A 27,766-nucleotide genomic window follows, 5' to 3' on the forward strand; every position below is an offset into this window, starting at 1 on the left:
TCAATGGAGTTGTTTAAACAATTGTCTAAAGCAAAGGTGTCAAACTCCCGTTATCCATGCCAGTGGCCAATGTTTAGTGTGGACTGAGAAATGTGATGAACCACAACTTTCCTGATTCAGTCCCGTCAATTAATTTGAGCTGTGCCTAAAAATGTGTGGGGACCTCAGCCCGTGAGGTCTTGTATGGTCTAAAGCATACAGCAACTTAACAATGTGAATTCTCAGGAGAATGGGACTTTTCGAAACCTTCAAGTATGGAGGAAAGGGTCTTCACAGTTGTAAGGTGCTGGGACTAGAAGAGGTTAAACTTAACTTACTAACGTTTAGGGGGTAGATACAAGGCGGGACTTAACCCAGGGTAACATTTTAAGCAGTATATCTTGTCATTAGACCATCCAATGCATGTTATATTAAAAACACAACTTTTATTGCAACATCATAGAATGGTCATAGGCCAAATAGCATGATTGTACAGCAGGTTAAACCTGCAACACCTACAGACATATGCAAAATACAATATCACAAATGCACACAATATATAAATAAACTACTACACTTTGTACTTAAAAATTACCCTTAAAAAATAGGGCCACATAATCATTACTCAGGTAAACTTAAAAAGCTAATAATGGAAAATAGACCATCTGTTACTACTATATGGTATAAAACATTCCTTTTATCCAGGGCGGAGTGCGCAGTTAGTGAAGAGAGTACATTTCTATCTATTACTGATCAAGGATGAGGAAGGCTCTAAATTGGGAAAATATCTCGCTTCAAAATTTAAAAAAATGTGTAGGTTTCAGTAATAAAGTATGTTATTTGCTGGGCTTTATCATCATGGTGACCTTCTTTAGAGAATAGGCTCCACCACGGAACTCTGCCCAATATACTCCATCCTGGTAGCGGCTCCGGTAGTGGCCCCCGCGGTACCACATGCCGTTGAGGTTAGAATGGGCGCACATGTTGTACCACCACCCTCCTTTCTGGAAATTGGCGCAGTTACCTGATGTAAGAGGAGAGAACAGAGGCGGGGTAAGCAAGATCATACTGCAATAAGCTGCACAACAGGTAACTGCATATGGACTTTATCAGCACTGAATCTGTATGCTGTGTGTCAGGATTAAAACACAGTTACACTGTTATTGTACTTACCGTATATACTCGCATATAAGCCGACCCGCATATAAGCCGACCCCCCAACTTTTCCCTGAAAAACCAGGGGAAAATGATTGACCCCCATATAAGCCGGGGGTAGGAAATGCTGGCCGCCTTATTCCCCGAGTGTGTCCCAGTATAGCTAGTAAAGTGTCCAGTATGGGTAGGTAGTGCCCCCAGTATAGCTAGTATAGTGCCCAGTATAGCTAGTATAGTGCTCAGTATAGCTAGTATAGTGCTCAGTATAGCTAGTATAGTGCTCAGTATAGCTAGTATAGTGCTCAGTATAGCTAGTAAAGTGCCCCAGTTTAGCTAGTATAGTGCCCAGTACAGCTAGTATAGTGCTCAGTATAGCTAGTAAAGTGCCCCAGTTTAGCTAGTATAGTGCTCAGTATAGCTAGTATAGTGCTCAGTATAGCTAGTATAGTGCCCCAGTTTAGCTAGTATAGTGCTCAGTATAGCTAGTATAGTGCTCAGTATAGCTAGTAAAGTGCCCCAGTATAGCTAGTATAGTGCTCAGTATAGCTAGGATAGAGCCCCAGTTTAGCTAGTATAGTGCTCAATATAGCTAGTATAGTGCCCCAGTTTAGCTAGTATAGTGCCCAGTTTAGCTAGTATAGTGCCCCAGTTTAGCTAGTATAGTGCTCAGTATAGCTAGTATAGTGCTCAGTATAGCTAGTATAGTGCTCCAGTTTAGCTAGTATAGTGCCCCAGTTTAGCTAGTATAGTGCTCAGTATAGCGCTTAGTATAGCGCCCCAGTTTAGCTAGTATAGCGCTCAGTAAAGCTAGTTAAGTGCCCCAGTTAAGCCAGTACAGTCCCCGCTCCCCATGGCCGCCGCCGCCGCTATTACCTGGCTGCATCTTCTATTTCAGTCTCCGTTCTTGTAAACATTCAGAGCAGCGCGCCCGGCGCTGCTACTGTGACGAGCGGCGAGCCAGGAAAGAGCGGTTCCCATAGTAACAGGACGCTCTTTCCTGCCTCGTCACAGTAGCAGCGCCGGGCGCGCTGCTCTAAATGTTTACAAGCACGGAGACTGAAATAGAAGATGCGGACAGGTAATAGCAGCGACGGCGGCCATGGGGGGAGCGGGGGACCCGCGGACCAGCGGAGGGGGGGACCCGCGGACCACCATGACTCGCATACAAGCCGAACCCCCAACTTTTGGCCCCCTTTTTGGGGGTCAAAAATTCGGCTTGTATGCGAGTATATACGGTACACTTGAGTGTGGGTAAAATGTCTTAAAGAGAACCCAAGGTGGGGATCTTAGAGTTAAATCTATACACAGAGGCTGGGTCTGGCTATAGTGCCCAGGCTCTGTTGCTGGTTGAATATTCCCTAAATCCCCATGCGCTCTGCACGAGCCCATAAATTACAGCCGTGCTGGCGACACTGAGCGTGTCGCAACGGGCTCTGTTTACCTTTCTACTGCCACTCATGCCGCTCCCCCGCCTCCTGCAGAGCGCCGATCCCCGCCCATGTCCCTTCCCTCGCCGCAGATTAGAGAGAAGGGACGCGGGCAGGGAACAGCGCTCTGCAGGAGGCGGTGGGAGCGGCGTGAGTGACACTAGAAAGATAAACAGAGCCCGACAGCGCGGCTGTAATTTATGGGCTAGCGTAGAGCGCAGGGGGGATTTAGGGAATATTCAACTAGCAACAGAGGCTGGGCACTATAGCCAGACCCAGCCTCTGTGTATACATTTAATTCTAAGATCCCCACCTTGGGTTCTCTTTAAAGGACACCGGGGTGAAAATAAACTAATGAAATAAACAATTGTATCTATCCTCCTTCTCCTAAAAATGACTTTTTAAGATGTTCCACAGTTTTATTTTATATTTATATCTGCTTTTTACATTTTTACTGTTGTACTGTTTTTGCTCAATGACACATTCATTGAAGTATGCCAGAGCTAAGATCCGTGAACTATTGACCCTTTTCATCTCTTTCCTGCTCTCAGAAGCCATTTTCTGCTGGGAAAGTGTTTTATAGTTGTAATTTCTTATCAGAGGGTCACACTGTAGTCTGACCCAGTCCTGACTCATACAGGAACTGCCACTTACATACCTGATGTGTAACTCTTTCGGGCAGAGAAAGAAAAAAGGGAACACAGCATAGTTATTTGTGTGCTAGGCACTGTACATACCCATGTCTATCTCATCATGTCACATGTCACCTCCGGTATCCTTAAAAGTCAGACTGGTAAATAATGTAATATGTGTAGAATGCAGTTGCACCCACTATTAGCGTAGGGACCCCTTAAAGTACTTCCGAGGTGATATATTTAAAGGACCACTATCGAGAAAAAAGTAGGCAGTTAAAATCTGACAGAACCGACAGGTTTTGGGCCAACCCATCTCCTCATGGGAGATTCTAAGGGTTTTCTTTGTTTTCGACCGCATTTCCTGAACAGCATTTGCAAAGTCTAACTGACAAAATAGTGTGCAAGTGAGTAGGGAGGCCGGCTGGTATCTTACTATTTTGGCAGTTAAACTGCTGTTACGGAAATGCTGTTGAAAACAAAGAAGACCATGAGAATCCCCCATGAGGAAAACAAAGAAGACTATGAGACAGTGGCGTACCTAGGGCATTTGGCACCTGGTGCTGGGTATTAAAAGACCCCCCAAAACATTGGGCGTGGTTATGACTGGATGAGGGCTAGTATAGTTGCCCCCAGTATAGCTAGTATAGTTGCCCCCAGTATAGCTAGTACAGTTGCCCCCAGTGTAGCTGCCCCAGTGAAGCTAGTATAGTTGCCCCCAGTATAGCTAGTATAGTTGCCCCCAGTATAGCTAGTTTAGTTGCCTCCAGTATAGCTAGTTTAGTTGCCCCCAGTATAGCTAGTTTAGTTGCCCCCAGTATAGTTGCCCCAGTATAGCTAGTATAGTTGCCCCCAGTATAATTGTCCCCAGTATAGCTAGTATAGTTGCCCCCAGTATAGCTGCCCCCAGTATAGATAGTATAGTTGCCCCCAGAGCTCCCCCAGTATAGCTAGTATAGTTGCCCCCAGTATAGCTAGTATAGATGCCCCCAGTATAGCTAGTTTAGTTGCCCCCAGTATAGCTAGTATAGTTGCCCCCAGTATAGCTAGTAGAGCTGCCCCCAGTATAGCTAGTACAGTTGCCCCCAGTATAGCTGCCCCCAGTACAGCTAGTATAGATGCCCCCAGTATAGCTAGTTTAGTTGCCCCCAGTATAGCTAGTTTAGTTGCCCCCAGTATAGTTATTTTAGTTGCCCCCAGTATAGCTAGTATAGTTGCCCCCAGTATAGCTAGTATAGTTGCCCCCAGTATAGCTAGTTTAGTTGTCCCCAGTATAGCTAGTATAGTTGCCCCCAGTATAGCTAGTATAGCTGCCCCCAGTACAGCTATTATAGATGCCCCCAGTATAGCTAGTATAGATGCCCCCAGTATAGCTAGTTTAGTTTCCCCCAGTATAGCTAGTATAGTTGCCCCCAGTATAGCTAGTAGAGCTGCCCCCAGTATAGCTAGTTTAGTTGCCCCCAGTATAGCTAGTAGAGCTGCCCCCAGTATAGCTAGTACAGTTGCCCCCAGTATAGCTAGTATAGCTGTCCCTAGTACAGCTAGTATAGATGCCCCCAGTATAGCTAGTTTAGTTGCCCCCAGTATAGCTAGTATAGCTTCCCCCAGTATAGCTGCCCCCAGTATAGCTAGTATAGTTGCCCCCAGTATAGCTAGTACAGTTGCCCCTAGTAGAGCTGCCCCCAGTATAGCTAGTACAGTTGCCCCCAGTATAGCTCGTATAGCTGCCCCCAGTATAGCTAGTATAGTTGCCCCCCCAGTATAGCTAGTATAGTTGCCCCCAGTATAGCTAGTACAGTTGCCCCCAGTATAGCTAGTATAGCTGCCCCCAGTATAGCTAGTACAGTTGCCCCCAGTATAGCTAGTATAGCTGCCCCCAGTATAGCTAGTATAGTTGCCCCCAGTATAGTTGCCCCCAGTATAGCTAGTACAGTTGCCCCCAGTATAGCTAGTTTAGTTGCCCCCAGTATAGCTAGTTTAGTTGCCCCCAGTATAGCTAGTATAGTTGCCCCCAGTATAGCTAGTTTAGTTGCCCCCAGTATAGCTAGTTTAGTTGCCCCCAGTATAGCTAGTTTAGTTGCCCCCAGTATAGCTAGTTTAGTTGCCCCCAGTATAGCTGCTCCAGGAGGGGGGAAGCAGCGCTAGAAGGAGGGGCAGTGGGGGCAGCGGCGGGGAGGGGGGAAAGATCCCTCCCCTCCCTCACCTGGTTCCCCTCCTTCTGCCTCTCTTCCCCTCCAAATGACAGCGGAGGCAGCGGGCAACTTACAGTCAGGGTGGGCAGGCAGAGACTACTCACTTTACGTCTGCGTTCCAGCAGCTGGAGCGCTCCGTCGCCGTCACGTGCCTCTTCTGCGCCTCCAATGCGTGTCACAGCATTGGAGGCGCAGAAGAGGCACGTGACGGCGACCCAGCGTTCCAGCTGCTGGAACGCAGAAGTAAAGTGAGTAGTCTTTGCCCGCCGCCCTGACTGTAAGTTGCCCGCTGCCCCCGCTGTCATTTGGAGGGGAAGAGAGGCAGAAGGAGGGGACCCAGGTAAGGGGGGGGGGGTGATCTTTCCCCCCTCCGCGCCGCTATCCCAGTCATTCCTCCTTCCAGCGCTGCTCTTCCCCTCCTGCACTGTCTGCAACAATGGGGGGTCGTGGCGACACCCCCCTGGCTGGCTGTCACCCGGTGCGCCACGCCCCCCCTGAGCCCTATTGTAGGAACGCCACTGCTATGAGAATCCCCCCTGAGGAAATGGACTGTCCCAAAACCTGTCGGTTCTATCAGATTTTAACTGCCTACTTTTTTCGCGATAGTGGTCCTTTAACCATTTCTGCCGCCCGGACGTGAAGCTCACGTCCGGGTCGGCTGCTCTGCTGCCCTGGGATCAGTGAACGGGAACATGGTTCCCGATCACCGATCCGTGTCCCCAGCAGAAAAACCGAAGCGCTCTTACAAGAGGCTTCAGTCTTTCTGCACGTAAAAATTTCCGCATTCCCCTTGTGCTTCGGCTTAGCGAGAAGCACAAGGAGGGAAAAAAAACCTCAATGTGGCCATCTTGTGGCCAAATAGTAAAACTACATCTACATATTTTTTTCATTACAATTTACACATATAATAACATTAAAAATTAACTGTTTATTTCCCACACCAAAATATTACCCAAATAAAAATTTTAATGGAAAAAAAAATTACAATTAAAAAAAAAAAAAGACATAGATAGTTACCTAAGGGTCTGAACTTTTTAAATATGCATTTGAAGGGGGTATACTATGAGCATTTTTTAAATTATAAGCTTGTAAATAGTGATGGACGCAAAACAGAAAAAATGCACCTTTATTTCCAAATAAAATACTGACGCCATACATTGTGATAGGGACAAAATTTAAATGGTGTCATAACCGACAAACGGGCAAATAAAATACATAGGTTTTAATTATGGTAGCGTGGATTATTTTAAAGCTATAATGGCCGAAAACTGAGAAATAATGAATGTTTTCCATTTTTTTCTTATTAATCCTGTTAAAATGCATTTATAAAAAAATAATTCTTAGCAAAATGTACCACCCAAAGAAAGCCTAATTAGTGGCGGAAAAAACAAAATATATATCAATAAATTGTGATAAGTAGTGATAAAGTTATTAGCGAATGAATGGGAGGTGAAAATTGCTCTGATGCATAAGGTGAAAAATCCCCGCGGGCTTAAATGGTTAATCTAGTTTTTATAGTACCTACCTGGGGCTTCTTCAAGTCCCTAGAAGTCATTTGTGTCCCTCTCCGCAGCTCCTGTGTCCTGCTGGCAGCCCCTGCAGTATTGCCGACCTGTTTCCTGTGCATGTTCTGTGCAGTATGGAACAAGTAAATATAATTGCTCCATGCCACTCTGCACTAGGCAGCCAAACGAGATATGCCCACAGAGGCTTAGAATGCACCAGCAGCTTTCAAACAAAATATTTTGTTTTAAGCTGCTAATGGTTTAAAAGTTATATATGTGTTATATATCAGCTCTAGAAACCTTTCTGACTGGCAAAAAAATGGAATGGCTCTGTCCTGATGTGTTTTGCTCTTGCTTTTTGGACATGAAGCAAAAGTTATTTGTTCTGTGTGGATCAGCATTGTTTTTCTTTGTTGCGGTTCCCCATTGAGATTTGAGCAGTTACTAACCTTATGTTAGTAAGTTATGCAAGTATACTGTATATGTATCCGATATGGAAAATGAAATTGATAAAAGCTGGCCAGTAGGACCTGGGACAGGACCCCTGAAGTTAGTTTGGAACTAGCGAGGTCCAGCTTCTTTTAGTTTTGGAAGTGTGGAAAAAATCTCATAAATAAGAACACAGAAAATTTCAAAAATATGACAGAGGTTCCAACACTTCCCCACTCTATCTTAATGTACAATGCTGAAGTTCACCAAGTCCATTAAGATGTTTGCACCTGGTGTTTTGGCTTACCTGAGTACGAGTCTCTGTCTTTGTCATGGGTGCTGAACTGCTTATCATTGTGCCAGGAGAGGGAATCTCCAGCAGTCCCCCGATACTGACCCAACCTCAGCCTGTAGAAATCGCTCTCTGGCTCCACACGGAAGTGGTCATATTCAGCACTGACCTGACGGCCCTGCCAGTCCTCCATGAGAATGAGGAGTCTGTAGCTATCCTGGTTTGTCAACCAAAAAATGTTCTCAAGACCCAGCCAGTATTCACTGTCCAAGTTACCAAATCCATTCTGGATGGGGATAAAAACAGAAGCAGTGTTAAAGATCAGCTTGCAGCGACATAGATAATAAAACTGTTACGTGTTAGTCCATCATTCCAAATGATCTTAATCTCCTTGGCGGTAACCCTGAGTCAGGCTCAAGGTGTCAGGAGCGGTAATCCAGAGCCAGACTCGGGGTAGTCACCAGTGGGTATTCAGAGATAGTGCAGGACAGCAGGCATTTCAGCTCACACCCCCTGGGATCCAGATGCTTGCAGCCGTTCTTCTTCCTGTCCGCGGAGGCTCTGGATCCCTTGGGTGAGATTGCCATTTGTAATCATTCATGACCACAGATGGTGATCTCACTATGTGGGTACAGCGCCACCTGGAGGATGGAGGGAGAATTGTAGTGCTGGATCTCAGGGAAGTGAGTATATTCAAGTCCTGCCACAAATCTCTGTCTAAGTGTGTGAAAAAATTGAGCTGTTTTGAGACCCTAAAACCCGGAAATAATCATACTGCCAGGGAGATTAAAATATAGAATTTTGTCTCTAAATAACATGATGGATTATTGGTTATTGGAATATAAATGTATTGAGTGAGAGAGTTGTTACTCTCTGTAGTCATATTTCTTCTAATATTTTATGTTAGCAGTAAATGAACCACTTGTCTGTCAAACTGAGCTAACGCAAAGTACTTGTAGAGTTAATGAGCAGCGTTGGCAGTCCAGGAGCTGACCTCGTGTTACAATAGAACGGTACCCTATCTTATAGGGACAACCATCAAACTGATCAGGAATTCAGTCACTTTATAACACTTGATGCCTGTGCTCAATCCAACAATTTTAATGATTTATTAAAGTAATAATCTCTGCGCTCAATCAACAATTATTATTTTTTTAAAAGTCATGTTTTATCATCACCCTCTTAGCGGTATGGTTCTTTCCAATTGTAGTTTCTAACAGAGGTACAATTCTTTCTCTTGAAACAATCATACCGTCCGCTAAGTATAGGCAGCCAGAGAGTCCCCCCCCCCCCCCCCCCCCGAGTTTAGGCAACCAGAAGTTACCCCTGAGTGTAAATAGCCAGAGTTTACCCCCAGTTTAGGTAGTCAGAGAGTGATCCCTGTACTGGTAGCCAGCGTGTGCCCCTCCTTATAGGTAGACAGGGAGTGCCCCGCCTTTTATAGGTAGCCAGGAAGTGCAAGTGCCCCCCCCCCCCCCATTTAGGTAAAAAGGAAGTGCCCCCTACATTATAGGTAGGCAGAGAGTCTTTACAAGTTCAGGTAGCCAGAGTGTGCTCCACCCCCTTTCAGTATATGTAGCCAGTGGGTGCCCCCTTCAAGTCTTCCTTTTGTCCTCCGGGGAGAAGGGGGAGGGATCTATCTCTTTGCTGAGATCTCTGTCTGTTGTCATGTGACCAGCAGTGATCTCTGCATAGTGATGGTGGAGCCACAGAAGGACATGATGAAGACAAGCTGCTGCTGCTGGATCTCTGGGATATGAGTAATTACAGCTCTGCTGCACACTCTGCACACAGCCCTCCCAGCAGTATCTACAAGTGTAGCTCGGGGTTACCGCTAATTGCTATAAAAAAATAACCCTGAGCTGCACTTGGGAATACTTCCAAGAGGGTAAGCCCTTATTGAATTTAACTCTAGTCAAGTCAAGTTTTATGTTTTTGGATTAACCACCTGCTTGTTTCAAGTGTGTCATTTAGGCACTTCTGATGCCAGAAAGATCAGCAGGATTACCAGGTAGAGATGGCCCAAACGGTTTGTATGCGAGCGCAAACACGCAAACTTCGGTGGTTCGCGTTTGCGGTGAACTGCAAACTATATGCGAATTCGACCGCCCCCTATACTGCATCATTAGGCTCAACTTTGACCCTCTACATCACAGTCAGCAGACACAGGGTAGCCAATCAGGCTACACTCCCTCCTGGAGCCCCCCCTTATAAAAGGCAGGCAGCGTCGGCCATTTCCCTCACTTGTGTGGCTGCAGTAATTAGAGAAGGGAGAGTAACCTGCTGGCATAGGGATAGCTTAGTTAGGCGCTTGTTAGCTTGCTCCTTGCTGATACTCATTGCTAAAAAGCACCCCTCAACAGCTCTTTTGAGAGCTAATGTTGTTCTTGTGATCTATTTTTTTTTTTTGTGTGTGTCCCACTGACTCTTGCATATACATCCCTGTCAGTCAGTCACAGCTGGCCCTTGGCCCTTGCTTATTCCTACTGTGCCACTGCCAGGCCCAGCACATTCAGTGCCTACCTTTTCACTGCACGTGTGTGACAGGCAGCAGCACGTTCTGCAAGGTGTTGCGCACGTTCTGCGCATGCACAGAGCGCTAATTTTGGCGCCAAACTAAAGTATAAAAGCAGCACTGCCCTTAGCTGCAGTGCTGATCAGAAATGCAGTCAAGAGGGCCATGGTGACTCTGGACTAACTGCAGAGAGCTACAGCTCAGGTGGGAGACTCTGTCCATAGGACAACGATTAGTTATGTACTGTACAAAGTTGGCCTTTATGGAAGAGTGGCAAGAAGAAAGGCATTGTTAACAGAAAGCATAAGAAGTCCCGTTTGCAGTTTGCCACAAGCCATGTGGGGGACACAGCAACCATGTGGAAGAAGGTGCTCTGGTCAGATGAGACCAAAATGGAACTTTTTGGTCAAAATGCAAAATGCTATGTGTGGCGGAAAACTAACACTGCACATCACTCAGAACACACCATCCCCACTGTCAAATATGGTGGTGGCAGCATCATGCTCGGGGGGTGCATCTCTTCAGCAGGGACAGGGAAGCTGGTCAGAGTTGATGGGAAGATGGATGGAGCCAAATACAGCAGGGCAAACTTGGAAGAAAACCCCTTGGAGACTGCAAAAGACTTGAGACTGGGGGCGGAGGTTCACCTTCCAGCAGGACAATGACCCTAAACATAAAGCCAGGGCAACAATGGAATGGTTTAAAACAAAACATATCTATGTGTTAGAATGGCCCAGTCAAAGTCCAGATCTAAATCCAATCGAGAATCTGTGGCAAGATCTGAAAACTGCTGATCACAAACGCTGTTCATCTAATCTGACTGAGCTGGAGCTGTTTTGCAAAGAAGAATGGGCAAGGATTTCAGTCTCTAGATGTGCAAAGCTGGTAGAAACATACCGTAAAAGACTGGCAGCTGTAATTGCAGCAAAATGTGGTGCTACAAAGTATTGACTCAGGGGGCCGAATATTACGCACACCCCACTTTGCAGTTATTTATTTGTAAAAAATGTTTGGAATGATGTATGATTTTCGATCCACTTCTCACATGTACACCACTTTGTATTGGTCTTTCACGTGGAATTCCAATAAAATTGATGTATGTTTGTGGCAGTAATGTGACAAAATGTGGAAAACTTCAAGGGAGCCGAATACTTTTGGAACCCACTGTACGTGACTGCACACAGTGTTACATTATATACCAGTCACTGCATACCTGTTCACGGTACCTGTGTGTTTGACAGCTGCATATTTGTAATACTAGTTACTGCATACCGGTTCAGGGCCGGGCAGAGGCTGGAGAGGCTCCAGCCTCAGGGCGCAGTGTAGGAGGGGGCGCACAATTCATTCAGCTGTGATTCCCAATTGTGTTTGAAGCGGAAAGAAATAAAAAAGGGGATACATGACAGTGACTGCAAGCCAGATAACTAGAGATTAAGGTGTTGGGGGCCCTGGGGCACCTATTAGTCTAATAGCAATCAGTGTGTGAAGGCTGAGGTGGGAGGGATGGAGGGGCACACTTTGCTGTCTCAGCCTTGGGTGCTGAAGGACCTTGTCCCGCCTCTGGTTCAGGGTACCTGTGTGTGTGACAGCTGCACATTTTTAATGCCAGTCACTGCACGCCTCTTCACTGCACCTGTGTGACCGCACGCTGTTTTATACACCAGTCCGTGCATACCTGTTAACTGCACCTGTGTAACCGCACATTGTTGTACCAGCAGTCACTGCAATCTTTTCACTGCACCTGTGTAACCGTACATTGTATTAGTCAAGTCAGTGCATACCTTTCACTTCATCCTCCCCAATATGGACAAAACAAGAGACAGAGGCAGGCCACCTGGCAGGTCTATTCGAGGTCGCGCTGTCGTGATTTCGTGTGGCCCTCAACCAAAGTACAGTGTTCAGAAGAAGGCATGTGCCATCAACCACCAATATTGTCAGGACGTAGTTGACTATTTAACACAGAACACCTCACCTTCCGCACGGAAGCGTGACATATCTTCCTCCTCCTGCTCTGATTCTGGCACCCCACTTAACACTCCGTCGGCAGCCATCACCAAAGTGCCATCATCCCAAGGCTCTGATACTGATACCTTCATTACCAATGTCGGCTGTCCTCATTATTGTCGGGATATTGCATTATGTGTACCCAGCATGATGTCCCACCATATTATTACACTGTATTATGCATGGGTGAGGGAGATCTTTCAGGAATCCCCCCCTTCAAAATCCTGGGTTATCCCCTGAAGACCTTATTTTCCAAGGTCAGGTTAGTGAAATAAAATGGCAAACTAATAGTTGGACCCACCTTGTAATTATGCCAGGTAGTAAAGAAATTGATTGATCCATCTTGCCGTCTTTGTATGACGGTCCAGCCTCCTCCATTGACCTCTTGCTCACACCAAGCTTGCATGATCTGGTTGCTGTTCCGCGGTTTCAAGAGATAGACACCATTCCTCTTCTGTTCTCCCATGAAAGCATCATAACAGTCCAGCCATGGCCCTGACCATAAACATGACAATATATCAGCATCAGCTCCATGAATCTTGGGTGTTATCCTCTCATAGCTCAGTCTTGGAGATACCAGCTGGTTCCTGAGGACCCTTTCACACCGAAGCGGTGCTGTATTTTTACCGCTCCCCACCACCGTGCAATGAAAGTCTATGGAGACTTTCATACAGCATGACGGGATGGAAGTGATGCTTTTGCCGCATCACTGACGAAGGTACAAAACTACGTTAAATCTGCAGTGATGCGTCGAAATGCAGCAATCTGCTTGGGCCTGAAAGTCATGTGAATCTATGGCATACCCTTAACAGGAAGTGACGGCAAGCGCGCGTCACTTCCTGCTTGGCCGGCAGCCATACAGGGAACACCGCGCTGAAGGCATGACTACCTGTTTTTGACGGTGCAATGAGGTGTGTCGGGTGTGACGCATCGCTGACGCTGGTTTCTGGCGTGAAAGCAGCCTAACTCAACATTCTCTTCTAAGGCTCCATCACCACTACACTTCTGGATCCCATGCGGCCAGCAGGAACGGACAGTATAATGTCCCGCTCTGATGGTCCGCAATGATCTGGCTGGAGCTCGAGGCAGATGTGCTTCCCCCATAGACTATAAAGGGGAACAAATCTGCCGGCCCAGGATTATCGCGGGTCTGCACAGAAGTACAGTCCGCTTACTGCATCTGATCCTGTGGATCCATTACAGTGTAAGAAGTGTGAATGGCTCCTTCATACAAATTCAATAAGCGGAGAAAAAATGCCCGCTCTTCGCTGTAGTGGGAACAGAGCCTAACTCTTATCACCTGACGTGTTAAAGGGACACTGAAACTCATGACATAATGAATTGTATATGTAGTACGGGTAATTATTAGGACATTAGTAGCAAAGAAAAGAGCCTCATAATTTTATTTTCAATTATATAGCTGTTTTATAACAATGCACCATTCTCTAATATTTGCAGTTTACAAATTACACTCTGTATTTAAATGATGAAACAGAGCGGAGCTAATGACCCTTTGAACTTTATGGCAGAAACCTTAAACAAACAGGTAGCGACAGGTTGAGATAAGTGCTTCAGAAAACAGCATTGCTCTCTGACTAAATTAGTCGGAGAGCTCAGAGCAGCTCTTTTGCATAGATAACAAGTGAAGTTTCTTAACTCCTCTTGTACTGGAAACAATATGAGACTCCTATCTGTGCTAATAATGTTTTATTTCTTAGCTGTATTACACATACAAATCATTATATCATATGTTTGTTTTCACTTCAGTGTCTCTTTGAGGACCTCCAATATGTCAGGTCCAGGGCTGAGTAATAGAAATGTGAAGCTACTCAAAGCAAAAATGGCATGAGATGAAGCTGTTTTGCTTTTACCTCTCTGCTCTTAAAGATAAGCAACAGCTTAATAACATTTAAAGAAAAACATTTATTTTTTACAGCTGATAGAAAGCCTGCAATAAATCTGCAGTGTGTCTACTTCCTGCTCTCATGGAATCAGACAATCAAGCTAATCAATAATACCCTTTTAAAATGTATGCGGTAAAAGCAGAAACTGAGTGAATACACAGTATTACTGAGACTGGAACCTGTAGGTATACCTTCATATTATATGAAAGTGGTAAGATTGTACATTTAAGATTGTATCATTGACATGCACCTATAGTTCTGGTTAACACTGCGACGCGAATGTAGCAGACGCAGAAACAGCATGATAAGTGTATCCGGTCAGGATGCGCTTGCATCCACGCCAAGTCGGTCACATACCTGCCGTTTTGCATCTGCTCCATTTGGGTCGCCACCCGCCTGCTTCATCAGCCATAGCATCCGCCACCTTCCACCACTGCTGCTGCTGCTCCTCCGCTTGTCCCAAACCCAATCAGAGGCTGGCCAAAGCATGGGGCTCCCTGTTAGATTGTAAAAAATCAACTGGAGTCCTACCTATCAACCTGGGAGGAGTTTCATTGGTGCACCAAGAACCAATGAGAATTTTTCATGTTGTAGCGGGATTCCAGTAGTTTTTGATCTGCTTCGGACTGAAAGGTTGGTGTGTAAAACCTGAACTAAAACCTTATTTACTTCCTCTTTGCGGCCCATATAGTTATCCTACCTGCATTTGTTTCTAAATAATGTTATCTGTGTTTAATGAGAAAAATTATCTGTTATCTATTTACAAATAACCCTTTGAGTACCGAATGTCTCTGGCACCTTGGGAACCAGAGAAGTCTCTTTCACAGAGATTGTTTGGTGATCTCTGTGATTTGCTCACAGTGACCACAAGGTCAGGAGCCAATGCACGGAGCTCTACTGTCATTATGACAGCACAGCGGGTGGCCTGCAGTGGCGATAGAGCAAAAGGAACAACAAGAGTGGCGTGAGATTGCGGTGGCACTTGATTGAAATCTACGCCTTGGCAGGGATCACGGGCCAAAAATGGGTGTAGATTTTAATTACCTGGGTCCAGAAGCACTTAAAGGGACTCAGAGCTCTTGAAAATAGAAAGATTTATACACACCTGGGGCTTCCTCCAGCCCCATACGCTCCGATCTCTCCCACGCCGCCGTCCCCAGTCTTCTGCAGCGCCGGCGCTAGGTCATCGCACTTCCATCAGTCGGCTGCAGTCTACGCAGGAGAAGTGCGCTGTTTGCGTATCTCTCCAGCAGCTGCTGGAGAGATACGTAGAGGGCGCACTTCTCTTACGTCAGACTGGCTCCCACTGACGAAAGTGTGGGGACTCGGTTCCCGGCGCTGCAGAAGACTGAGGACGGCAGCGTGGGAGCGATCGGAGCGTATGGGGCTGGAGGAAGCCCCAGATATGTATAAATCTTTCTATTTTCAAGAGTTTTGGTACACTTTAAAGGCTGTGCACAGAAAATCTATGATATATTTTCTTTAGTCTTATCACCTTCACTTAGGGATCTAAGTGCTCACTGAATGGCAAAGTGATTGATAATCCTAATAATAATAATAATATTTGTAGAGCACTTTTCTCCAGTTGGACTCAAAGTGCTAAACAGCTGCAGCCACAAAGGGCGCACTCGAGGGGCCACCCTGCAGTGCTAGGAAGTCTTGCCCAGGGACTGCTTACTGAATAGGTACTGACCCTACCCAGGCTTCGAACCCTGGTCTCCCATGTCAAAGGCGGTGCCATGGCCGGATTTGTACTTTTTACCGCCCAAGGCCAATGTCCCCAGCCGCCCCCTTTCAGTATAGGTAACGAGATGACCCGACCACCCTCCAGAATAGGTAGTCTGATGACCCCTACCCCTCCAGTATAGATAGCCAACTGACTCCCTTAATCCCTCCCTTTCCCACTTCCCCCTATCAGTACAGCTTGTCTCCACACCACAACAGCCATCAGTGTCACTCACTTCTCTGCTCATCTCCAGTGTAGAAGCGTTCTCTTCCTCTCCATCTCCAATGCTGCCCAAGTCCGTAACCGCCCACCACAATGCCAATGTGCACAGAGAGAGCAGGGTGGTCGCTGCACAGGTGGCTGACAGCAGAATACCGCCGTCAAGCGCTCACCTGATGCAAGCTTGCAAATGCTGCTCCAGTTTAGTCTGCTGCTGTGGTGCCCTTGCTGCTGTGGTGCCTTAGGCCATGACCTAGGTGGCCTAGGCCTAAATCCTGCAGTGGGCGGTGCCCTTAACCAGTATCAAAATAAAAAGGAGTCTGGTAACTTTCCCAGGCATTTTTTTTAATTGTTATGGTACAGCTAATCTGCTGGAACAGAGGGGAAATTTGGACTATAGTTTCACTTTAAAGCTTCAGCAGTCTGGATTTCTCTATGGGTCTCATACACCATTGCACTCTTCTGCACCATTTCACTGCGATGTTCACTGTGTCTACCCATTTTCCCAAATATATAAATGAATGGGAATTATCTTTTGCTATTTTCTTGTGTTAATAACAGTGCCTGTTATTTCAGCGATGGTACCTATTGATTTGGTGGCTTCTGGTTCCGTAACACCAGGTGCACTGGATGTTGTCTTGGTAACTGTATCTGATTGTATCTGAGGAATTTCTTTCCCAGCAGTCGTGAGATCTTTTTCTTCTCCATGAATGTCACGGTTGTGTTTCCTCTTTACATCAGTAGCAGGAGCACCACCAGACGATGGTGTATGGGGTAAAGCCTGTGAAATATACATAAGATAGTTGTCTTTGTCAACGCTTTACCCAAGGTGGATGGAGATTATTGATTAGATCCTTGGCTAATAACATATGGAGACACTGAGCCTGATGAAGTTTCTATTAAGCCAAAGGACCGCCAGGACCATAAAAGAACCTACAAACCTGCATGGAATTGATCGAAAATAGTTTTCTGTTAGGTGACAACAATTTGAAACCATTGCTAGGTTTAGGGCTATAATAACAAATCATGTCCTCTCATAAACAAAATTTTAATGGGACCTCAGGCCCGCCCCTTCCCCAGTAGTGACTCCCTATGGCCCGGGAGCCCATCTACCATAGTGATCTAACAAATGTCCACCAAGATCCCCTCCTATGACAGTGTGGCCACCATAACTCCCTGACACCATGACAAGTGTGGTCATGTGGTCACCTGCTATGGAGGGGCCCTTTATTGGAGGCAGGCAGGTTGAGTAGGTGTGGTCACCCTAAAGCCCTGGACCCTCTAGTTGCTGCAAGGGCTGCTTTCCTATATTTACACCTCTGACTGGGTCATACTGCACAATAGCAAAGGTAGCTTAAAAAGTTACACATCCACTACACCAGAAACAAAACTGATATTTCTCCCCCTCCTTAAATAATTTTTCCCTTGTTGAACAGTACTGATCCAAGCTGGAAGAGAATTAAATCAAAAATTGCATACAACATGCAGAAGCAGAAGAACCACAGAAAATCTTCAGGTTTTATTTTGCAATAAAATGTAAGGTTATTGTTAGGCAATAGGCATGCTTTAAAGTTTAACTTTAGTGCTAAAGGTTCTTTTCATGCATAGTTTTGGAATTGATCTCAGGCGTTGGTGGATACTGGCAGCACTTGTTTGGTATCATTCCAATATACCTGCACTAAGACAAAGCAAAACTGCAGTTTGTTTAAACCAAGACTATGGTATGTTACAGCGCCTTCTGTACAAAGGGATCTTACCTGATCAGCTTGTCGATGAGCCCCACTTGGTAGACACTGCTCTTCTAAGCGTGCAATGATAATGCTCTGATTGTTGACTAATGAAGCTAGAAAGTTATACTTTTCCTGAAGGTCTTTGTACTTGGAAGCCAGCTTCAGAACTTCAGTGGTGGCATTGACTCCTCTGCTTTCTCCCTGAAAGACGTTGGATGAGTCATTCTTCCTTTGGAGAACTTCATGGAGGAACTGGGTGTGGAGGTGGCTGAGACGGGATCCCATGTTCCTGCTCTCTTTGCGGAGATGGTCCATTTCATTGGCCACATCGTGGTCAACATCTACCATTTTTTTAAGCATTTCTATGTCGATCTGTTGACGGCTCAACTCTTGTTTTAGCTCCTCCACTTCACTTCTGTTTACTCCAAAGGCTTCTGGGAACTTTCCAGTGCTGATGCACAGAGCCCCAGTGATCTTCTGCTGTGGAACAACAAAGGTGTATGTGCATTTGGGTCGATTTCCACCATTATTCTCAGAATGTTCATATACCAGTTGAAGGTGGCAAAGGTGTGGCAGAAAGGTTATCCAGAAAAAGGAATAGAAAATCTTCTTGAGGTTAATGTCGTTAAAAAAAGGTGTCATCACTGTAAGGACAAATTCAAAAGAGTGCAATATTATTTTATTTGGACTATTACACCATTCTTGTTACCATCATTATCACTTAACATTGATAGGCCTTCATTATCCATTATTTGAGTTGCCTAATTACAGTATTCAATAAAACTAGATATGAAATACCTTAACCTCCTTAGCGGTAACCCCGTGTGTGACACGGGGTAAGCCGCCGGAGGGTGCCGCTCAGGCCCTGCTGGGCCGATTTAAATAATTTTTTTTTGCTGGACGCAGCTAGCACTTTGCTAGCTGCGCCAGCACCCCGATCGCCGCCGCTGCGCGCCCGATCGCCGCTATCCGGTGCGGCGCGCGCCCCCCCCCAGACCCTGTGCGCTGCCTGGCCAATCAGTGCCAGGCAGCGCCAAGGGGTGGATCAGGTCTCCCAATGACGTCGCTGACGTCGGTGACGTCATCCCGCCCCGTCGCCATGGCGACGGGGGAAGCCCTCCAGGAAATCCCGTTCTTTGAACGGGATTTCCTGATCGGAGATCGCCGAAGGCGATCGAAGCGGGCGGGGGGATGCCGCTGAGCAGCGGCTATCATGTAGTGAGCCCTGGGCTCGCTACATGATTTAAAAAAAAATTATTTTTTTTTAAAAACTGCTGCGCTGCCCCCTGGCGGTATTTTTCATACCGCCAAGGGGGTTAAAGAACAACCAAGGTGACATGTGACATAATAAGATAGACGTGTATGTACAGTGCCAAGCACACAAATAATTAGGCATTCATGTTCATTTTTTCTTTCTCTGCCTGAAAAAGTCAAACATCAGGTATGCAAGTGACAGTTTCTGCCCGGGTCGGACTGGGTCAGACTATAGCATAACCCTCAATGATAAGTAATTACATCCATAAAACACTTTCCTGTCAGTAAATGGCTTATGAGAGCAGGAAAGAGATAAAATGGTTCAATAATTCATAGATTTGAGCTCTGACATACTTCAATGAAGGTGTCATTGAGCAGAGACCATGAAACAGTAAAAACTTAAAAACTAGATATAAATATAAAATAAAACTGTGGGATATCTAAAAACTCATTTTTAGGACACTGAGGATATATATAATTGTTTTTCTCATCAGTTTATTTTCACTTCGGATGTCCTTTAAAGGTTACAATTTACATTCAGAATACTATCCTCATGTTTAATCACCGGAAAAGTACTCCAGATTCTCCTTGAAACGTCTGCAAAAATGGCTGGAGTCCTGATGTCTTGTGGGTACTATCTCATTGCATCATCCAACAATGCAATTTTAAAAGGGTAAACAATTAACCTAGTCACACTATTGGAGGGGGTGTTACTGTCATTAACCACACCCATTATTCTATAGGAAGGTGTGGCTTCATTGCAGAGATCCATAGTTCCACCTTCAGCTAAATCACCCGAGAGTCCCTGTGAAGGCAGCGCAGCACATGAGTGGCCATGTGGGCTTGGCAGTGGTGGTGCTCTACTTTGTGTCTGATGTGAGCATGATTGCGGGGTGTATCCATGGTTTTGGAAGGATCGGGAACAAAAGACACTGCAGCTGGCTTTCCTCTGGCCCTGCTGGGTGGCACCACTATCTGTGCTGCTGCTGCTGAGCTAGTTGCTGAACCACCCCCCACTTCCACAATGGTGAAGGACAAGTAGTGGCCCTGTCTGAAGTGGCTATTCCATTTCCATAGTGAGATGGACCCTTCTCTCCCAGAGTGATAGAGCGCACAGTACACATTCTCCACTATGAAGTCATGCAGTGCTGGAATAGCCGTCCTGAAAAAGTCCACCACTCAGGAATCCCATACGGCAGCTGCTCATGCATATCGGTCCCCTCCTCCACAAGGGAGAATGGCAGGAGCTGGGAACACATTGCGTGGGTCAGCATCCCATTCAGTTTGCGGATGTGTCTGTTGGTGGGAGGCAGAACCTTGGTCGCAGGAAAGGTCTTGCGGTCTCGCTGAACAACATGGGAAGCCGTGGAGGATGCTGAGGAGGCTACTGAGGGCTGGCTGGCATCACCAGCCTCGATTTCGGAGGGAACAGTAGAGGGTTGGCTGCGTTTCCTGCTGGCTGCTGCTGGACACGCATGAGGATGGCATAGTAGTCCATGGTTTTCTGTATATCGCAGTGGTGTCTCAGGCTGGCAGGATGTGATCACATCCCACCGGCCAACCGTGTTCACTGGATGGTCAGAAATTCAAGTCCTGAGTCATAAATGAAGATGTGCATGACTGGGAGTCAACTGGTGAGTGGAAGACTGTCCCTTACATCTGGGCTATAGCTGTTCTGTGACATGTTGTTGTTGCTTTGTTCACCCGGTACCTGTGGTGGCGTACCTATGAAATCGCTGCCGGGAGACTGGGGCACAGGATACAGCTAATATACGGCTTACCCTGCTCATGCACAAATCTCGGTGGCGTTAATTACTATTCCCCCTCCAGGTCGATGAGGATGGTGGGGAATGATGTAAGTTCGCTTCAAGCTATTGCTGGAGGCTGAATTACAGTGTGTTCAAATTAATTTCAGCTCCGTCTTCTGACTGCGCCGAAGTTACTCACTGTATACCGCTTTAGCTGTAATTCATATTAGGGTCTATGGTGACACCCGCTGCGCCAAAATCTCCTGTGCTGCTATTACAGTGCTCGCCAGTGGCGTAGCAACAGGGGATGCAGAGGTAGCGACCACCCCGGGGCCCCTGGACCAAAGCAACCCACTGGGACCCTCCTTCAACTGCTTTATTTACTCTTTATTGGGGCTACGCTGGTAATGATCACCTCTATATGGGCTTGATTCACTAATAATAGCTCAGCATAACTGCGTGAGTAAGCTACTGTTACGAGCGCTAATGAACTTAATGAGGGCCCCCTGTACGCTACATGCGCTAGTGGCAGCATAGCGTGCATTACCTAGCAGCTGTTGATGAATTAATTGGCCTAGTGGTAGTGACGTATCTCCAGGGGCGTAGCAATAGGGGGTGCAGAGGTTGCGACCGCATCGAGGCCCTTGGGCCAGAGGGGCCCTGAATGGCCCTTCCTCAACTGCAGTATTAGCTCTCTATTGGTCCTGTGCTCATAATAATCACTTCTACAGATACTTTGAATAGTGGTAATCCTTAACAATCTGTTCCCCACCCCCTTCTTGCACCTCTGACACTGTAGTTGCCATTGGCAGGTTTTGGTGTGCCGTATCAATTGTTATGTATAGAGTGCTTGGGGGGCCCCATGTAAAACTTGCACCGGGGCCCACAACTCCTTAGCTACGCCACTGTGTATCTCTACTCCCTTACTTCACTACTACGTTAATGCAGTAGCGGCCACGCTAGTGAAGTATGGCAGTAGCGATATGTCACTACCACGCGGCCAATTAAGGCATCGACAACTGCTAGGTAATGCATGCTATGCTGCCACTAGCGCGTGTAGCGCACAGGGAGCCCTCGTTAAGTTTCGGTGATTCACTAGCACATGTAACAGTAGCTTACTCGCGCTGTTAAGCTGCGATATCGTAAGTAAATGAAGCCCTATGCGCTTTGAGTAGTTGTAACCATTAATAGACTGTTCTCCCCCCAGCCTACACCTCTCTGACACTGTGGATGTCCTTAGCAGCTTTTGGTGCTCCATATTAATTGTTATGTATAGTGTGCTTGAAAGGGGCTCCATGTAAAACTAGCACTGGGGTCCAGAGCTCCTGAGCTACGCCACTGCCCAGTATGTTTCACTCAGGGAATGTCTGCTTGTGCTGAGTTCCCGTTAGACAGAGGCAGGCATAGTTTTGTCTGTTTCAGTTCCAAATTATCCAAAGAAAAAAAAATGGAAAAAAAGAAAGATGGAAGCATAAATACGTCTGATTTCTGCTGACAAACGGAAATGAAGCCAAAACCTCAAAGTCTGAGCCCTGGCAGGCCTTGTGTGTGGTTACGGATATCCAGTTGCAGTCGCCGAGCATTCTAACGTCTTGCTTGTCTCCTAAACAGAATGTATGAGAAGACTAACCTTAAAGAGACACTGAAGCAAAAAAAAATTATTATACAGTATAATGAATTGGTTGTGTAGTAGAGATATTTACTAGAACATTAGAAGCAAATAAAATATTCTCATATTTTTATTTTATTTTATTTTTATATAAAGTAGTTTTTTTTTTTAATAACATTGCATCATTCTCTAATATTTGCAGTTTACACACTACTCAGCATTGTAAATGATTTTACAGAGCAGGCAAGTAAACTTTTAAACTGTCCTCTGCAGAGAAAAAGAAAATACAGAGACTGACAGTTGAGATAACAAGCTTCAGAAGACAGAGCTCTCTGCGACTTTGAAAGTTGTGGAGCTCAATGGCTCTTTTGCATAGATAACAACTGGAGTTTCTTAACTCTTCCTGTACTGGAAACAATATTAGACTTATGTCTCTGCTCCTAATGTTTTATTTCTTAGCTGTACTACACATACAAATCATATCATTTTTTTTTTTTTTGCTTCAGTGTCTCTTTAAAGGACACCTGAACTGAGAGGTGTGTGATTGCTACTTCAGCCAAAGAGATCAGCCAGACAGCCATGCAACTGGTATTGATTAAAAGGAAACAAAGATGGCAGCCTCAATACCACTCAGTTCAGGTGTCCTTTAAACTCAACACAGGGGGGAAAATAATACTTTAGGTTTGAATAGTGGATTCTGTTTTGGATTTTTATTTGCCGCCCTGTGTCCCCACCTGTGAGACATTCATGACTTTCTGTTGGGACAGGCAAGGATCCCATACATGGTACAATTAAAACATTTGATTTTCCTGTTTATTCGATCAAAATGATCGAATTGAGTGAAAATTGAAAAGAATCTTTTTTTTTTATTGAGAAAAAATGAACAATTATTCAGTGTTTTCAATAAAAATCTGATCGGACATGTTGAAAAAATCTGGGTGATTGTTGGTGAAATTGTATGAGAAAATACCATTAGATAAACCAATTTGTTCTTCATATTCGATTGTTTTTCTTGGGTTTTTGGAAAAATTAAATGTTCATGCATGATACACCAAAAATAATTTTAAAAACTATTTGACTAAATGGACTAATTGATCAAATTTATCTGATAAAAAAAAAAGTTCAAAAATTGCACCATGTATGGGCTTCATGTGATTGGCTGAAACTAAAACTTTTTGAAAAAATATTGTGTAATGTGAGAAAAGTTGTCATCTTTGCCCCTCATTTTCCTGTAGCTGGGACAACCAGGAGGTCCGTGAAACAAAAACTGAATGAAAATCGTTCCAATTAGGATACATACAGCAATAAAAACACATTTTCTACATATATATACACACATGAGATAATTGTTGGCTGAAACAATCGATGATTACCGTTTCAGCCAACAGTCTTTCAGTGTGTACAGCGGCCACTGATCGATCCTGTTTAGGTGTCATTAAAGGGACTCTGAGCACCTCTCATGGGCATGCCTTTAAGTCAGAGGACTTCCAACAAAGTCGTGCTATGACCCCTCTGGAGGAGCCTCTTGCAATGGCCATGCGTGTCACTTCCTCTTCCTGCTTCATTCAGTGATGCTTTTCTCTAACAGAGAAGACAGGGTGACCCGGAAGTTATAACATAGCCAAGATGGCAGCTGCGATTTTTAAATTGAAATAGAACGAAAACTATTTGGTGTAGAACGGCGATTTAGGCGTCAAATGAAAGAGGAAACCTATAGAAAGGTATGCATCTTGAAGTACTTAGCAGTACTGGTCGGAATCTTTAAGGCATGCCCATGAGAGGTGCTCAGAGTCCCTTTAAGGGTCCATCTTGCTGGATGCTTAACAACCCCAGAGCAGGATGTAATTTCTGAACCTGGTTCACTATGAGCTTGCTGGGCAATCTGTAACTTTATTTTCAAAAGCACTAGTTACTGAATGGCAGGTGCTTAGTTTTTCTTCCAAATTAGTGAGTAAGCAATTAGGGAGGGCTGGAACCCACTAGAGCGATTTTTTGACCGTTTAGGGAGCGTGATAAATCGCTAGCGATTTCCCTAAATGCTCTGCCAATGTAAATGGATGGTGCAAATTCCGCAGAAGCGATTGCGATTAGCAAAATCGCAAACGCAGGACATGCAGCATTTTGTTAGCATTTGCGCTTCAATGTAAAGTATGTAGTCGCTGGCGTAATCGCTCATCAAAACTTGTACGGAGCGATTTTGCTAGCGTTTTGAAGTTAATGTACACTGTAACAAAATTAAAATTAATAGAAAGGACCAATCAGACTTTAAAGCGCTAATCGATAATCGCTACACAACTGCTGGCAATTTGATACACTTTTTAAAATCGCTCCCTAAAACGCTCAAGGAATCGCTTGCAAACTGCTCATATTAAACGCTAGCGATTGTGATTAGTGATTGCGTTTTGTAGTGGGTTCCAGGCCGGAGGCTGATTGGTATCTTTGCATAGATCATTTCCAGGGAATGCTTTTGTAAAGAATAAAGTAAATGCTGAGAATCCCCAATAAGGAGATGGACTAGTCCAAACCCTGTCAGATCTGTCAGATTTTTCTACTCACTGTGACATGGGAGAAAAGTAAGTTATAGTGTGTTTTAGTTAAAAACAAACAAACAAAAAAACAACATTTTATTCAATAGCTAACAGATGGAAAAGATTTCAATGTGAGAGAAATGTACTTTTTATAAGTATGTGTACACTTTACACATGTATTTAAAATGTTACATTTTCCTTGGGATAGTGGTTCTTTCATCGTCTTGTTTTTGCACAGTATTGGTTTATCTGTACTATGTTATGCTGCCACTTTCACATTAGAGTAAATACACTATAGCGTTTTCTTGAAACATTTCTTCTAAAAATGTTTTTCTTTGCAAAACTTTCATGTTGTTCTTAAAAGGTTTATGTAAAACTTTTATTTTACAGTTTAAGGTTTTCATAATTTTAATATGGGGGTACAGGCCTAATACTGAATGCACAAAATATTCTAAGTAGAAATCATCTGTAGGTACTTGTTTTTTTTTTTCATATATTTGTGTACATATAGATTACTTGTTTGTTTTGTTTACTTTTGTATGTTTACTCTACACAGCCCAGTGAATAATAATACTATTACAGAGGCTGGAGGCAGAGTGACAGTGGAGAGATAAGGTGACAAGACACAGGCCTGGGAAAAGAGACACAATCTGGTGCAAAGGACCAAAGGGGTCAGCACTGTTTATACAGTGGGGTGAAGAAACTCTGTACAGTTATCTCTTCTTAAATTATCCTAAATACAGAGATGATAATTAAAAAGGAGAAGGCTGAAAGCTTAGCTGTAGAGTTTTTCCAGCAGGAACATCTGCCTATTCTTGGCACTGCAACTTGTAAGGTTCTGATGTCCAATCATGTTAGAGAAAACTTGGCAATGTACAGGACGCCTTTGTTGTTTTCCAATCATCTACAACATGAATTACCTACACCAGTGTGGAGTGAAAGCTCTCCCTGCCTCTAGTGACTCATGAGATGGTGAGGCTCAAAGCAACTGCTGGTATGCAAGTCATATGTATCCCCATGGCAACAGTAACACTATTGTCTTCTTTTGAAATTGGGGGTTTCTGGTCCTTTGCGTCTCACCTATCACACTTCCACAAGAGTTTGGGCTGGTGCACACTAGAGCGGTTCTAAAGCATTTTTTAAAACGCTTGCAGGGGGGATAACTGCTTGGCTAATGAAAGTGAATGGGATGGTGCACACTAGAGCGGGTCATTGTTTCCACAAACGCAAACTCCGGGGCTGCAGCATTTTTTAGATTTCTGAGGCGTTTCTGCCTCAATGTTAAAGTATAGGAAAGTGGAAAACAGTTCTGAAAAACACTAGATCAGAGCGATTTTCCAGGCGTTTTTGTTACAGAAGCTGTCCAGTAACAGCTTTTACTGTAACAATATTTGTAGTCTGCTACACAAAAATGCTCCAAAAAACACTAGGCATGTGTGAAAACCTCTCTAAACATGCCTAGAATCGCTCTGAAATCTGCTTCAAAAACCTCTAGCGTTTTGCAGATCTGCTAGAGGTTCTTGGTGTGCACTGGGCCTTAGAGCGTAGGTTCTCAACATGCGGGATTTCACTTGGGCTAAAAGAATACTGGTCATATACCATCTGTGATAAAGAGGTGCAGAAAGAAAGAAAGAAAGAAAGAAAGAAAGAAAGAAAGAAAGATACATGAGAATCACTAACTCATAATTTCCAGTTACTGTTATTTTCCACAAAGAGGAAACACACTGCAATGGAGTTGTGAAATGAGAGACTTACTGAGACATGTAGCTTCTGGTGGCTGTGGTTATCTGTCAGATGCCCGCTGTATTGCCCACTGTGTGCTGCCTGCAGGGATGTCCTCTTGTAGTGGGAGCTCCGGACACTGTCTCTGTGTTTATTGGGGAGTGAAGGATGAGGCTGAGAAACTTTTGAAGATATTCCATGAGCCAACCCTCCCTTTTCTTAAGGAAACGTGATCCTAATAAAGTACTGTAGCCACACACTGCTGGAATATCTGAATTGCTCAGGAGTTAATGCACTCCCCTTCATGTACATACAGTCATTTCTAAGCATGTAAAAAGGGCACTGAGCTCTTCCACAATCATATAAAATGTAAGAAACAAATATTATTATAGTAAATAACTTTTATTTGCGAACTAAAGTTTTTGACAACACTCAGTTCTTTTCCTCTGGCTTCGTGGTTCTTAATATATATACAGCAGAGTCCCTAGTATCCGGCAGGGATCGTCTGATGCCAGATACATGTGCTTGCTGGTTGCTTAAGCAACCGGCCTAAAAAGCACAACCCCCTCAATACTTACCAAGCCTCTGGTGATGTCTTGTAGCCTCCATCTTGCTCTTAGCCACTTTCTGGCTCCCCCCGTGTGCGGAAGCCGGCATGTCACCTGACCCACATCGGGTCACATGACCACCGGAGCTGTGGCGAGGGCACAGGACGGCTGCCACGGGCTGGAGGAAGCCCCAGGTAAGTGGATCTTTATTTATTTATTTTTTTAAGCTTGGATCACTCCTTTAGAAACAGGACTCAACTTACAAACAAATTCAACTTACAAACAGAACCAGCACCCGAACAGAACCTGTTTCTGTTTCTAAGTAGGGGACTGCCAGAATATAAAGAGTGCAGATTAACAGCACTAAAGCTACGTGCACACTAGGGGTTTCCGTCGCCCGGCAGGGGTTGGGGTACGGTCCCTCAGGCGACAGTTAAAGGGGCACTATGGCGAAAAATTGTAAAATTTAAAATATGTGCAAACATAGACAATACGGTACGTTTTCTTCCAGAGTAAAATGAGCCATAAATTACTTTTCTCCTATGTTGCTGTCACTTACAGTAGGTGGTAGAAATCTGACAGAAGCGACAGGTTTTGGACTAGTCCATCTCTTCATAGGGGATTCTGAGCAAGGCTCTAATTCTTTAT

General features: G+C 44.9%; 1 protein-coding gene across 3 annotated transcripts; it reads right to left on the reverse strand.

Moving 5' to 3' along the window:
• Positions 1–405: 405 nt before the first annotated feature.
• ANGPTL6 (angiopoietin like 6) lies at positions 406–27,766 on the reverse strand. 3 transcript variants are annotated; one of them, XM_068272217.1, is made up of 7 exons: positions 27,678–27,766; positions 26,604–26,715; positions 17,737–18,353; positions 16,565–16,760; positions 12,432–12,625; positions 7,627–7,897; positions 406–1,003 (listed from the first exon to the last, which is right to left on the reverse strand). In XM_068272217.1, coding segments are annotated over exons 2-7 (1,467 nt in total). In that variant the 5' UTR covers positions 26,605–26,715; positions 27,678–27,766; the 3' UTR covers positions 406–815. The 3 variants fall into 3 exon arrangements, with proteins under 3 accessions (XP_068128318.1, XP_068128317.1, XP_068128319.1); XM_068272216.1 differs by lacking the exon at positions 27,678–27,766 and having other exon boundaries at positions 26,604–26,784; XM_068272218.1 differs by lacking the exons at positions 26,604–26,715; positions 27,678–27,766 and adding an exon at positions 25,773–25,818.

The sequence above is a fragment of the Hyperolius riggenbachi genome, chromosome 3, assembly GCF_040937935.1.
Source record: "Hyperolius riggenbachi isolate aHypRig1 chromosome 3, aHypRig1.pri, whole genome shotgun sequence".
Classification (NCBI taxonomy): Eukaryota; Metazoa; Chordata; class Amphibia; order Anura; family Hyperoliidae; genus Hyperolius; species Hyperolius riggenbachi.

Excerpts from the sequence above, each read along its gene's own strand:
- ANGPTL6 (XM_068272217.1), bottom strand. Across the intron at positions 16,761-17,736 it reads CTCATCGACAAGCTGATCAG|GCTTTACCCCATACACCATC; the intron begins GTAAGATCCCTT and ends TATATTTCACAG. Across the intron at positions 1,004-7,626 it reads AGACAGAGACTCGTACTCAG|GTAACTGCGCCAATTTCCAG; the intron begins GTAAGCCAAAAC and ends CTCTTACATCAG.